Raw genomic sequence first — 15404 nt, 5'->3', positions numbered from 1 at the left:
AAATAACCTTCAGAACCGAAATGACGAATAATTCACAGTAACATTTCCTGTGATAATGATCTTAAGCTGCTTGTGCTTTCTCTTCTCTCCTCAGTGGTGCTTCTCTGGTGAGTGTATTACAGTAGGCAAGACTCCCGAAGTAATCCATGGCGGATGGGGGATTTGGTCATCCTGGTCCCATTGCACAAGAACATGTGGGGCAGGAGTTCAAAGCGCAGAGAGACCCTGCGATAACCCAGAGTAAGCTGAGTGCACAGTCTTTTCTTACCTTTTATTCAACATCCTTCAGGTACTTAGGACACTGTAAGATCTTTTGTGAGACTGTTACTGGCAGGTGCCACACCAACACAGACCATGAAACCTCCTTCCCAGTTAAGCATACCTCTGTGAAATTCAGCTGGCTCATCTTTTGCAATAGTCATCTTGTTCTTTAATCCTCACCCTCCATGCACCTTATTTCTACACAAAATCAAAACCCCCAAACCCTATTGTTTAGCATTCAGGCTTTGCAGAAATTATATAAATACTATTTTATTAGTACTGCAATGAGTAAATAAATGTCCTCAAGCACCAGCTGAGAGCAATATCTATCAATCTGACCCTGAGAACTCATCTTTCATGTTTTGTTTTAGTCAACAGCTTTGTTTGAGCTTCAGATACGTGAGTTGTCAGGTACAGAACATGAAAGGCAGAATTAGCGGATACATATCTGAGTTAATGACTCTACATCTCATTTTCAGAAATTACTAAAAGGGTGCCTAACAGCAGAAATAATTTGTCTTTTCTGAGCAAACTGTCAAATGTTCTGGAAAGTATGGGATTTTAGGGGGTCCCTTTGATAAGTTAATTTCTTGTGAGCTCAGCCAGGTAGTGCCAAACACTACTTTGGGATACATAGATTTTTGTGCTCCATAATGAGGTGTTTGAGTACTTAAACATGTGAACAGTATCTCTGTGCTGTAAAGGATTCAGATTCACCTTGTTGTGCCATTGGAACCTGAAATATATTCTTTGTTTAAAATTATTTTTTACACAGAGTCTGAGGTCCCAATCTCATTGTTCCTTTTGTAGACCACAGTTTGGAGGAGACTACTGCACTGGAGAAAGGAAACGCTATCGCATGTGTAACATCAACCCCTGTCCCAAAGACTTGCCAACCTTTCGTCAGATGCAATGCAGTGAATTTGACACAGTTCCCTACCAGAATGAATTCTACCACTGGGTTCCCGTTTATAACACAGGTATGAAGCTACAAATATTTTTTTAATGTTTTATATAAAAAGGCAAAGTTACAGACCCATGAGAAACCATTTTGAGGGCAAGAAGTCACTAAATTGTATGTCTTTTAATTAATTAGAAAAATCTAGTGTGCCTCCTTGTGCAATTGTACTTTCTGTTTGTACACAAAGGCAGTGGTTCTCTACACGTAGGTGTTTTTTCAGAGCTCTGGTGATAATGGCTGTAACTAGTCCAGTTCCTGGGAAGAAGAACTGAGCACTAAGAAAAGCTGTTGAAATCATGTCTGTGCTCATTGTTTGTGGTAGGCCTAACCCATCTTTTCCAGTGTCAACCACAGAACAAGGGGTAGTGGAGTGTAGAGCTGCATGTTTGGGCCTGCAGGCATCACCGTACCCAATATGCAGAACTGTTCCACTGCACAAATGTGTCTTTACTATTTCCAAACTCAGATCTGCATGGTAGGTGTACCTGGCACCACACTGAAGAAGTAATATCTCAACAGGTTCAGTATCATGCTGCTGTGTATTGTAGAGACAGAGTTGATGACTCTGCTTTATAACTTGCTTTGTAACAGCTAGTTACGAAATACAAGCATAATAGTTATTATATGCAGTATATTATATATATTATATGCAGTGTATTATATATGCAGTTTGATTCTTGGTGTGTGCATAAATGTAAGGTATAGATTATCCAGTAGTATCACTGGATAATCATTGGATACAGTAGAATTGTTAGGGTTGAAAGGGACCTCTGGAGCTCATCCAGTCCAACCCCCCTGCCAAGGCAGGGTTACCTAGAGAAGGTAACACAGGAACTTCCAAGTAGGGTTTGAATGTCTCCAGAGAGATGCTCTTGGACATTCCTATTCCTATTTTCTATTTCTATTCCTATTTCCTTATTCCTATTCCTATTCCAGTTTTGTGCCACCTTCAACCTAAAGAGGTTGAGGTAAGACTTCTTGTGTTTTACTTCTTTGGCTGTTGATCCTTGTCCTGTTGCTGGGCACCACTGAAAAGAGTCTGACACCGTCCTCTTGGCACCTGCCTTTGAAATACTTACATGAATTAATGAGATCCCCTCTAGGTCTTCTCTAGGCTAATCAGGCCCAGCTCCTGCAGTCTCTCCTCGTAAGAGAGATGCTTGAGACCCTTAATCATCTCTGTGGCCTCCACTGGACTCTATCCAGTAGTTCCTTGTCTTTCTGATACTGAGGAGCCAAGAACTGGACTCAGTACTCCAGATGTGGCCTCACTAGGGCCAAGTAGGAAGGAGAGGATCACCTGCCTTGATCTGCTGGCCACACTCTTCCCAGTGCACCCCAGGATACCACTGGCCCTCCTGTCAGCAAAGCCACACTTACCGGCTCGTGGTCAGCTTGCCACATCCACCAAAAGTCCCAGGTCCTTCTCTGCAGAGCTGCTCTGCAGACCCCAGCCTGTGCTGGTACTTGGGATTATTCCTACCCAAGTGCAGGACTCTACACTTGCCCTTGTTGAACCTCGTTAGAATTTTCTCCAGCCAGCTTTTCAGCCTACAGAAGTCCCACTGAATGGCTGCACAGCCTTCAGGTGTATCAGTCACTCTCCCCAGCTTCATATAATCACCAAACTTGCTAGCAGTGTATTTTTTATGAAAAAATAAGCCGGTTAAGGTAGTGAAGATCAAGGTTAAAGTTCCAGTTTCATTTGTCAATAGTATTTTTCAACATGTTCATTGCATTTTCAGTTATTGGGAGTTTTGAATTGGTTTCCTAGATTTCAACTACTGTTTCAATTTCATCTAAAAAATTGCAGATGAACCCAGAGCAGACAGACTTCTAGGGAAATTTCCAATGAAAGAAAATATGGTTGATAGAAAAAGCTTTTTTTTTTTTGGAAGGACTCCCATTAGAACCCTGGCAAATGATAACACCCTAAGGTTGAGACCAAAACCAAACTCTTAAAACATTTTCTGCAGTCACCTGCCATTGAAATTAGAGTTCCAGACCTCTGTTAATCAGGATGTACCACCGCAGGGTACAGCCTTGGTTTTGTTCATGTCCTCTCTTGGGTAGTGCTGCAGAAGTGGTAGTTCTGCGTGTGCACTTGTTGCAGAAGGTCTGTTTTTAAAGGGCATCATGAAACAAATGCTTCCTGCACACTGTAAGGCATAGCATTTTAAAAGTAAATGCTTCCTAATGAGTCTGATATATTTCATCTGGAACATCCTTTGCAAAATCCTTCAAATACCAAGAAAACATCTTTTTCTGTGACTTAAAAAGCTTTTCAGCTGTTTTCACCTATTTTCTCAGCAGCCAGAATTTCAGCCTATGTGTTTTCCCCATTATCTATGAGGTCCTTAATATTTGCTCTTTCAGTCTTACACTCTATTAACAGCATTTGAAGTGTTTTCTTGATGCTAAACTCTAAACTTAAAATAATACTGGCTTCCTCAGACAGTCAGGCTCTCCTAGTAACACTCGTATAAGCAGAGAGTTGGACAAATTCTGTGCTGGTCCTTCATCTGACATCATCTTTGTATAGCTGAGGGTGGATGGCTCTTATGGGCACACTTGCCCCACAAAACTAAGCTGGTTTTGAGACTTACCTACAATGTCCACCATGTTGTGAATACACACTGTGTCAAGATAAGAGCAAGAAGAGATCACTCTCTGGCTACTATCATGGGCAAAACAGGCTCGACTTGGGGAAATTAGTTTAATGTATTACCAATCAAATGAGAAATGAGAGAAGAGTAATGAGAAATAAAAACCAAACTCTAAAATGCCTTCCATCCACTCCTCTCTTCTTCCCAGGCTTAACTTGACTCTTAATTTTGTCTATCTCTTCCCCCACAGCAGAGTAGTGGGATGTGGAATGGGGACTGTGGAACTTCAGCTCTGGCACTTGGAGCACTTTCTCCCCCTCCTCCTTCACTGACCTTGGTGCCTGCAGAGCAGTTCCTCTCACACATTCTCACTCCTCTCTCCTGACAGCAGTTGTGCAGCAGTTTTTTTCCGTTTCTTAAATACATTATCCCAGAAGTGCTGCCACCCTCGCTGGTGGGTTTGGCCTTGATCAGCAGCAGGACCATCTTGTATCTGTCTGGCATTGGCTCTGTCAGACATGGGGGAAGCTTCTGGCAGCTTCTCACAGAAGCCTCCCCTGCAGCCCTCCCCACTACCAGAATCTTACCACGCAAACCCAATACAGCTTGTGTTTTAGTGTCAGTCATTTTAAATCCTGTCATGCTGCACATGGGATATAAGGGGAAAAGAAAAGTAAGCTTTCCTAAACCCTGAGTACACATACAGATTTTGCGTGGATGTGTCAAGCTGAGGAGATGAATTCCTGAGCTAGACATTCTGTGACATTTTAGACATTCTATGTTCCTTCATCCTGCTGGAAAAAACAGTAAATTATCTGGATGGTCACAACTCCATCTTCTGGCTTTAATTTCGTAGTTTACGTAGAGCAGTTATAGTAAATGTCACATAACTAAACAGCCTTTTCTGTTGTGTAAATTGTACCTTCACAAGATGATGAAGACTTTTTTTGAATAGCTTATGATTTAGTATACAATGATGCAACAAACAGCTTTAACAAGCAGCCTGGCAGAGAAGGAGTAAATTATATCTTGCTATTACCTAGGCTGCCTATGTTTAAGGTTCCAGTTCAGAATTTTCTGTTTTAAATGACTTTGTGCCTTTTGGGAAACTCACATAGTCCTTTTATGGAATTGTTCTGGACCGCAGAAACATATGTGCTCAAGCTGGAATCTTTGAGTATCTCTGGGAGCCTTAAAATGATGAGGACTTTCAAGTTCAAGGGTGACTAAACTATCCAGCAGCTCTAAGCAGGATATTTGCTGAATTTTTTTCATGACCCAGGCCCCTATTCTGTCAGTTTAGTCAGACTTTGGGGCTAATCTACTTCTCTTGCCATCAGGCTGGCCCCACATTTGTTTATTTCATACCATTGACAAATTCCATTTATATGAATCTGATAGCTTCTCAGGGTTTAACTTCCATGTACAAGACCATGTGACTAACCTTATTATCATGTAACTTTAGTATTCTGTAACAATCTTTATTTTCTCAATCAGTGCCAGGATCATTTAATATACTGTCAGACGGGGTTGTGTTGTTAAACTGTTTTAAATTTCATATTTATTTCAAAATATGTCTGTGTATCAAGTAAGATCAGTTCTCATACAGTCACAGGGGCTGAGCTAACGACATGAAATAATGTTTCTGCTGTCACTGTTTTAAAATAAAAGTAGTTTCTTTTGGAGTTCCAAACTTGGTTAAAGTGATCAAGTAGCTTCACCTGAGCTTCTTTTCCCCCATTTTGTCCATTTTTGGTAATTGTCTTTTCTAATTTTCTTTGGTTTGGATTTCCACAGCTAATTCCGAGTTCTCATAGAGGTGAGGGTTTGAAGAGAAGAGGCCCACCTCTTTTCTTCCTTGTGAAGGAAGGAAAAACATTGAAGCCTTATCTTCTGCTGACAGACACATTAATTACATCGTTCTTAGTCAGGTTAAGCTGGATCCTTTTTGCATGGGAGCTCATGGGAGTCAGCTACGAGGTAAACAAATTTAAATTGGGAAGGAAATACGTTCCTTTCTAGTTATCTTCATGTTGTTCTGTTTGCACATGGTGAATCTGAACTTTGTTATAGTATAGATAGGGGGGAAAAAATTCACATGCCAGCTTTGCTGGCTTGCTTCCTCAGTCCATTCTGATTACAGATAAGTCACTGGGCACTTATGGGAACTCTGTGGCTTGGGATTCCATTACATCTGTGTTTCTCTCTTGCATCAGAGGATTGATCTTGTCTCTGGTCAGATTAGCAGTATAATCTTGGTGAAGGATGTGGGCACTACGTAAAAGAATAGATGAAATTTTTCTAGGCTCCTAACTGTTGGTGGCGCCTCAGCTGAAATCTTATGTCCAGATAGGAGCAAAGTACTGGCAGAAGGATGCAGCCAACTGGAGGAGGTTTACAGGAGAGCAACGTGGAAGTCAAAAAGTCACTGAGGGACTTTTTTCAAGGATAGGATGTAGAGATAGGACAAAGGGAATGGCTTTAAACTGACAGAGGGCAGGTTTAGATTAGAAATAAGGAAGAAAATCTTGACTGTGAGGGTGGTGAGGCACCAGAACAGGTTGCCCAGAGAAGTTGTGGATGCTACATCCCTGTTCAAGGCCAGATTGGATGGGACCTTGAACAATGTAGTCTAGTGGAAGTTGTCCTTTGGTAGAAGGGATGGATGATCTTTAGGGTCTCTTCCAACCCAAAGCATGCTGTGTTTGTGTGATTAGAAAAACATAGATTGAGAAAAGCAACTTTTACTCTGGAAAGGAGGAGAAGGAGACAGTTAAATGCCAACTACTCAGAGAAAATTTCAAAGACTATTTAGCAGGCGCATCCCTGAGTAGTAGAGATACACGCTAGCAAGCCTGCATGTCTCTGTGCAGTGTTGTGCTCAAGTCTGGAAGAAGCTCTTGAGATCCAAGCAGTTCTGTGACCTTGTTAACTGACTTCACAAAGCTGGACACCCTGATCTTACCAACTCAGTTTGAATGTAGCTCCTCTGCTTTTAAACTTGGATTTGACATCAAGTTTTCTGTCACTGTACTTCATATTTCAACTTCCCATCCCCTCCACTCAAACAGTACAGGAAACCCCAGAGAGAGACAGATCCAGCAGTTCTTCCTGTCCATGAAAGGTATGACAAGCAGAAACAGCCAAAACAGTAGGTGGGAACTTTAGGTTACACATTAAGAAATCTTCACCAATCTAACTATTGGTGGTAAAGTGTTAAGAGCAATTACCTGTAGGGTTTGAGGAATTAATATTATTGTTCTAGATATAAATACAATCTAAGCAGGAGCAGTCTAAGTGGTTTTGATTCTGCTTTGGTGTGGAAGGATGAGTAAAATTCTGTAGGTTTCATGCAAGGAGAAATCATCTCTGTTTAAACAGGAACTCAGTGTGCTTTCTTTGAACAAGGACTTTGTGAACGTGGTCATTACTGAGTGTTCACAGATTGGATCTAGTATTTCATGCATATGCTGTATTGCAAGAATTTATGTATATTTTGGCCTAAAAGTTACAAAGATGACAGCCTTTTTGTTAAAGTGTCAGCATGCATTAGTAATTTCTGAAGTAACTGAAACTTAACCAGCTGCTTTAATGAGCTCCTTCTGAACAACCGTGGTGCTCATATTCATCTCAGTTTAGACTTTTCAGGACTGAAATAAGAAAAGAGTCTGAATTCAATGCCAGCCTTCCATCATTTCAGCAAATGTATTTGTTTACATTTCAGGAAATGTATTTGTTTTCCTTGTGTGTGTTTGCTTTCTGAAAATAGATGAAAGTCCTTTCTGCATCTGTTCTGGGTTTAAAACACCAGACTTTTAGAGGACAGTGGCTGATTCTGATACAGTTTATTTATAGTCCTGGAATAATAGACCCAAGGTCCCTGACTTAAACCATAATAAATAATAACGATAGATAAGTAAATAATTTTAGAAAATGAATGGCAAATACAGTGCTAGTATAATTAGGTCCCCTAACCAGCCTTTCTGCGGATGAAAAATCAAATAAATACTGGATAGAACTAAGTTTGTGTGGAGGGAGAAATGCTCTCTCATTTCCAGTGGGGCTCAGTAGAAAATGTATAGAAAGAAAAGCAATGCAAAATTTGTGGGTAGGATCTATTTCAGATCAGTTACTACAATTAGGAAAACCAGGGAAGCTTTAATGCCTAGAAAACCTATGCAAGTCTGAAAGTTTGTGTGTTATTTTTTTTTACTTTTTATTTTGACTTAGTAGGGGAGTTATCTCTCTCTCTCCAAACTGATTTTGAGTTATATATTTACAGCATCATAGTTATGATAGGAATGTGTGAGCAGTCAATACTGTCTGCTGCTTCTTGCTTAGTGATTTCTGAAATGAAATCACAACACACAACTAGTGAGGAAGTACAGATATCAAACTGCTGCTCTATGTTTCATTACAAACAATGTAAAAGCTGAAATGAGTTTCTGTGTCTGTCCGGGGTGATTCTGAGCAGGTAACAGAGTACCTGGAATTCTGGAATTCTTCTTGTCGTAAGGGTATTTTTCTTCTTGTTTAAAAAATGCTGCATTGAGAAGGTAGGCAAAGTGAAACTAAATTTAGAGCACTAAAGCAATCCAAATAATCGCATGGTCTGAAAAAGATTTCTCCAGATAGAAGTAAAATTACTTGTATCCTTTATCATGACGGCTCTTATCAAAACAACTGGTGGATAGGTATTATGGCTGGCCATTTTCACAGAGGGGCTGAGGGCTGGTAAGGATCACAAACTTTATGTTCTTACTTGAGAATCTTTTGTAGCTCCATTTCCATCAATATTCTTGAACACAACTCACATCACCTTGAATTCCACCAGTTGTATGACCTTGGTCCATGCGTGTCCTCTGGGTCTGATCACTCTATTGCACTTTACGAAGGCATTTTTGTTTGAGAAGCCACAAGCACAACACTGTTGACAGTCCTAAGATGCCATTTTAGCTCTACTGACAAGGGAAAAAACAAAACTTCTCATTAAGGTTTTGGATTTCCTTTACCATCCCTTCATTAATTTTTTTTTTTAATCCCAGTTTTGCAGAGTTTTTGTTTACATGAATGAAGTTCATAGTACTAAAGCTCAGGCTCTTTAGGATTCAATTCTTAAGCTTCAAGCCCTTTGAGGGCAGGAGCTGCAGTCACCTTTGTGTACTGTATGGTGGTGTATGTATGTTGGTGCTGCACAAACCGGTGCAATGAGAGCAAATTTTCCTCCTCCAAAAGAATAAATCCTTTTGTAGCAAATTATTTAGTTTATTTGCATTACCAGAAGTTTCAGTTTCTCTCATTACTAGAAATTTCTTTAAACACTGTTCTTCATATGACACAAACAAGGCCAACAAAGGAGGAAGAAAGAAATTCATCTACCACTATGTGGAAGGCTTATAGTTACCCTGCATCCCTCTAAGACCAAGGGAGTGGTTTCTGTCAACTCTATCAGGCACAGGATAAAGCTGTCACTGACCAGTAGCTCCTCTGTAGCACAAAGAGAGATTTTTTAAAATGACTTAGTAATGGTGCCTTCAAGTCCCTACTGACTGGTGGTTTTAAGGCCCACTGCTTTGCTCAGCAAAGCATTTCAGCTTGCTGAGCATGAACAATTTGCTTTAGCACTGGGCTAGACTGGGGTCTTGGAATAGACCAAAACTAGAAGACAGGTCCTCTGTTGCTGCCCCTCATCAATTTTTAATATAGATCTGTTTCTGCTGGAGAGTTTTCAGGGATTGGATACGAGGGAGTGGATACATCTCTCTTTCAGGGAGTGGATAAATCTCTCTTTGCTTTGTCCTAGTTTCAGCTCTAACTCATCTTCCATGTACACAATTTATTTGTCAAACTTGGCTCTCTGATGTCTGAGTTTCAAAATTTCCCATTCCCAAGAGCCAGTGTCTGTGAGGCAGGGTGGTGTGTGTTTGGCTCTTCTTACTCCATGGGTGGAATAGATTAGGGTTCTGATCCATCACAGAAAGTCTTGTTTCAGAGACCACTAGTTGCTTTTACTACAGCTTTTCTCCTCTCTGTTGCTGCCATGGGGCATCTATACAGGAACAGCCTGGGTCTGTTAGACTCACCAATATCATCCCTATTTCATAAGTTGCCAAGCAGTGCTCTAATGATTTGTTAAGTACCCAGAGGTAGGTGAAAACGATCAGTGATGTGCTGCAGATCAGAAGCAACCATTTGACTGCTCTCTGAGAGAGACTGACAGCAGTGATGAAAAGTCTAAATTATCTCTGAAATTACTGAGTCATCAGTTGATGGAAAACTGTTTCTTGTCAATGTCCTTGGCATTCCCACCCCCTCACTAATGACAAATGGCTTTGCTGGTTTCCCCTCCCTTTCTCCATCACAGCTGACAGGCTCATCACTGCCTAACTCAGCAGTGATGAAGAGCGTGCAGGTATGAGGGTACCTGCCTCCAGCTGCTTCCTACAAATCCACAAATGGTATTTATCAGGCCTGTGTCACTCTTAGCAATATGACTTGTCTCTGCTCACTTCTTCTAATTAGGCCAGTTCTGCCAAATGCCAGGGAAAGTGAGCAGATGGTTCAGTAAAGGCATACTATCACTCCCTGTGCAGTGCAATGTCCTGAAGTATTGTCTGAGAAAGTATCTTTGTTTTCCTTTCAGCAAACCCCTGTGAGCTCCACTGTCGCCCAGTAGATGGCCATTTCTCAGAGAAGATGCTTGATGCAGTCACTGATGGTACTCCTTGCTTTGAAGGAAGGCACAGCCGAGATATCTGTATTAATGGCATGTGTAAGGTATTGGGTATGTTTGCATGTTTCTTTATCTACAACTTTATTTTACAAAGTTATGGGAAAATGCTTAACAATTCTTTTTGTAGGATCAAGGCAAAGTACTCCATTTTATCACATTTTTAATGACCATGGAAGCAAGTTTATAAAAACAGCTTTCCAAGTAGACATAAGAGTAGTTTACGCACTTTTTAATGAATGCATTAGACTGCATGCTAATTACTTTTGGTACCTTTTAGCTCCTCTCTTCTTTTCCATTATTTTAAAACATCAGTGTAAAAAAATCTATTTTTTTCTGATGAGATGTTTTCACAAGGGGTTGTACCTCTAGGGTTTTAATTGGTTCCACCATTGTCCATGGTTTTTTTTATGAAAATGCAGTGCAACAATACACATGTAGCAGTTCTGAACCATCTTGTAATCTTGGGATCAGACATTTGCACTGTAAAAATTACTTTAGTTTACAACATATTGAATAACACTGTACAATGAGATAACAGGCTCAGAATATATGGCTCAGTAATGTTCTGTGTATTGAAGAATAAGTATGATGAACTGTGCATATTCTGCCTGTTGGTAGTAGGTTTGTTTCCAGGATGGTCTGTGTGTGTGGCATCTGAACATCTGTACCTGTAACATCCACAGTCTTAACACTGGTTTTAGTGAATTTCTTATAAATAAAATGAGTACTTTACTTCTAGGAAATGTATTTACAGCTACGGTTTATTTCTTCAAATTGAGTTTTTGTGTCTTCTATATTCTTGAAGCCTGATAGCCTTTTTGCTTTTAACATCTTTGGAAACAAAAGCAGGACTTTGTGGCTTGTGGAAACTGCATTAGCATATCCAGTCTTGGGACTGTATATCCTACGCCATTGAATCATATAAAAATGCAACTAGATGGGACTTCAAGAAGTCATCTGCTTTATCCCTTTGCAAATTATATTCCTATTTGATGTTTTTCACATTCTTTTCTTGAGGACTTCCAGTGATGGAAACTCCACATTCTTAATGGGTGATTCGTATACCCTCCCTTTAAATTTTTTATTTTGGTAGAATGACAGGGCTTCAGAGAACAGTAATAAAAGATTTGGTTTAAGTTTTCCTTGCAAGAGCTGCTTTGTGAAAGGGAATTACCAAAACCCTGCTCAAGTCCACACTGAAGAGATCTGCTTAGCTTACTTTGCTGAGAGCCGGAGCGGGCCTTTGAACTATGATGGTGAAAGATCTGACCTGGCTTTGAGCAGTTCAAGCCAGAATGAATCCGACCTTTAGCATTTTGAAACATGTAGTAAATCTGGCTTACCATATCAGTGCTTTTGACTTTCATTTGGAAGAGGCCAGTTGCTAAACTCAGAAGATTGTCTTTGTGATATGTTAATTTTCTGATTTCCAGCTCAGTTAGGCTGGGATCACTATGATTAATTTTAGTTTCCGTATGCTTTCTGTGTTGAGCTTTGCCTGTGACTTTTAAAATTTATACATATTTTATACATAGCAAAGCTAAATTCATTGGAATTGATAGATCAAGGGTGAAAGTAAAGCTAATCTAATTGCAGTTTGTAGATCCTAGATATACATTAGCATTCTGTGGACTTGAAGGTTTTCTGAAAAATGCCCTCCAAGGTACTGGTTTTGTCACCATTTCACATGCTGACTGCTGCTTCACATCTCCTGACAAACAGATTTAATTGGAATCAGGATCACAAAATAAACAATATAACCATGAAACTATCACAAATGAGACCAAATGATGAATAGGTAACCCAAATAGCTCATATTATTGAAAGCTATCTGAAATAGGTACCCAGCTTAACACTTGAGAAGAAGCTTTTTCATGTATTTTCATCTAATTCCCCAGTATTTTAGACCAGCTAGTTAAACACAATACATACATTGCAGGTCATGGAGAATTAGTTTAATATAATTAGTCTGGTACATCATTCTTGTAGTCTGATTGCAGAATGGTGCTAATGATGTGGAAAAGACATTCACAAACATTAGTCTATTAAAGCACTGTTCTGGTTTTCAAAACTATATCTCAAAAAACCACTTCACATTTGTTCTGAGTACTAAAATAACACTACACTTTGGTCTGAAATTGAGCAAAAAATTAGATTGCTGAGATGTTAGATCCATTGTCTATATTTCTCACGTGTATTTGGTGTAGGGTAGCTACTTTTTATCAACCGAGGTTTCAGAGTTTTCCTAGTAGGTATGCCAAAGAAAGGTAGATAGAATCATATTAAATTGAGAATTTAATCTTCTAAGTTCATCTGATTTCTGTTTGATTTTTGCAGTTTGCCATGATTTTGTTCAGAGCAATCAGAGATGGCTAAATATGGTTTGAGATGTCTCATTTTAGCTACCCGAGGTATGCTGGGTGCTTTCCTAACCAGGCTGACAAAGCCATAACGTGCATCTTCAAGTGAGAAGTAACTACAGACAGACACTAGTGCTGATTCATTTGGTCCTTGCAGTTTGTCCAGTATGTCAGTCCTAATCTTCTAGAAGTGCTACCTGCGCCTCAGTGCAGAAGGAAGGCACAGCTGAGGTGTGAGTATGGTATTCCCTTAGAACTTGCCTTGTCAATTCAAAGACAAGCTAAAATTGTTAACTCATTTGAGAGTCTGGCATATGAAATAGTTGGGTCCTCTCTCAGCTTACACAGAAGAGGAGTTCTGCCAAGAGGAGATCTGCCAAGATCTTTCAATAATTTACTCTCAAATCATCAACCTATATTATGACTAGTTTGGTTTTTTTACTGTATTCCTCCACACTCATCTTTTAATTGTCACTTTCCCCCCTTTATTTATAAGATATTTAAAGCACATAGTCTGTTTGCATGTGTTTTAAATTATACATCACAAATGCACTCTAATTCTTACTGGATCAGTCAGCTACTCCCCCAGTATTAGAGAGCAAAGACACTGCCACCAGAGTTTATTTGTTCAGCAGTGATATATACATAACAGGGACTTTTGGTTAAATACAAGCCATAGCATCATCTAAAAATGAAGGCTTGCAAGTGCATGAACTGGCATCTCTGATGTTTCTGGCAACTATTTATCTCCTGAAAAGAATTCTGATAGGCTTAAGTGACCTTCAGTCATGCAAATCTGTGACCTATTCACTGTGATAATTCACAGTTGCTGTGTTGAGGGACTGATATTTTGTTGGAGAATTACACAGCTGTGTAGTCCTAGGGAGGGAATCTGCGTCTTTCCCTTGCTGAAGAGCAGATTACAGAGCTTGGATTTCTATGTAGTAGCTTTACTGCCTTTCACTATGGTTCAGCTTTCTTTTCCCACTGCTAGCCCAAGGGGACATTGATTCAGACCCATATGGACAAATTACAAGGTAAATTAGTGACATCAGGACACATTTCTCCCCATTCAGGGCAATGTCATGGCCAATGTAAAGTGAATATCATTTCTTTATTTGAAGACCAGCGGGGGAGACAAATGGAAAAAAGACCTTATTGAAGTGCAGTGTACTATTCACATAACAGATATTCAGGCAGTACATCCAGGCCATACCCTTGAGTGACAGTAAGGACTTTTTGTGTCTGCCTCCTGCTGCCAATATGACACAAAAACCTCTCCCTCTGGAAATGGAAAAAGGGCAATATCTCTGGCTGTTTTCCCTTTAGTCACTGAGCAGCAGGAAATAAATTGTTTCTCCTTCCTGTAATGCAGCCAGGCTGTTCAGGTCATTATGTCTGCCTCTGCACTGCATGCTGTGACCTGTGTCTCAGGGGCATCAGAAAGGCTCTTGGTGAGTGGAGCAGCAGCAAAGGGCTGCACGGAGGGATGATGGTTTGTGTTGCAAATGCCATGGCACACAGTGGTTGATGTAGCACAGCATGTTTCACTGGGAGAGGGTGCAAAAGGACGTATGTGTGTAAAAGAATCACAGCCTAATTGCTGCAGCATGGTTCAAGTTGGAATGGACCTTATATATCACGTGGTTCAAACTCCCCTGCCATGGGCAGGGACATCTTCTGTTTCCAAGTTGCTCAGAGCTTCATCCAACCTGTGCTTGAGCACTCCCAGTGATGAGGCATCTACACGTTCTCTGTGCAAACTGTGCCAACGCTTCACCAGAAGTAAAGAATTTCTTCCTGATATCCAATATAAACCTGCCCTCTTTCAGTTTAAAGGCATTCCCCCTTGTCCTATCACTACATGCTCTTGTGAGAAGTCCCTCTCCAGCTCTCTTGTAGCCCTTTTAGGCACGAAAAGGCTACAGTGAGATCTCCCTAGAGCCGCCTTTTCTCCAGGTTGAAGAACCCCAACTCTCTCAACCCGTAGGAGAAGTGCTTCAGCCCTCTGATCACCTTCGTGGCCTCCTCTGGACTCGCTCCAACATGTCCATTTCTTTCTTATGTTGTGGACCCCAGAGCTGGATGCAGTTCTCCAAGTAGGGTCTCACCAGAGTAGAAGGACAGAATCATCTCCCTCGCCCTGCTGGCCACAGTGCTTTGGATGCAGCCCAGGACAAGATTGGATGTCTGGGCTGTGAGTGTACATTGCTGGGTGATGTTGACTTTCTGAAAAATTTGAGGCACTTTTAGAAAGCATGACCAATCCATGTAGGAGAATCAGAATAATGAGGAAAGCAAACAAAAGGGAGAAGAAAGCATCTAGAAATTATTCTAATGGATGACAAAAGTAATGTGGTATTCACTGGAGTGATAAAGTAAAACATGGTCTGGAAATTAACATTCATGGAAATGTATTTAGAGTAAATAAAATGCTGTTTATTCTGACACATGAGAATATTGTTTTGTCATGGCTCTTCATG

At 40.4% G+C, this 15404-nt stretch overlaps 1 protein-coding gene across 1 annotated transcript in view; it reads left to right on the top strand.

Moving 5' to 3' along the window:
* The window catches only part of ADAMTS12 (ADAM metallopeptidase with thrombospondin type 1 motif 12), a 144271-nt gene that overhangs the window by 85333 nt on the left and 43534 nt on the right, over positions 1–15404 (top strand). The window contains exons 11-13 of the mRNA XM_064642842.1: positions 95–240; positions 1072–1241; positions 10472–10605. Of these exons, the coding sequence (XP_064498912.1) occupies positions 95–240; positions 1072–1241; positions 10472–10605 (450 nt within the window). The remainder of the gene's footprint in view (positions 1–94; positions 241–1071; positions 1242–10471; positions 10606–15404) is intronic.

The sequence above is a fragment of the Pseudopipra pipra genome, chromosome Z (genome assembly GCF_036250125.1).
Source record: "Pseudopipra pipra isolate bDixPip1 chromosome Z, bDixPip1.hap1, whole genome shotgun sequence".
Classification (NCBI taxonomy): Eukaryota; Metazoa; Chordata; class Aves; order Passeriformes; family Pipridae; genus Pseudopipra; species Pseudopipra pipra.
The sequence above is the reverse complement of the archived record's forward strand: the minus strand, read 5'-3'. Positions and strand labels throughout refer to the sequence as shown.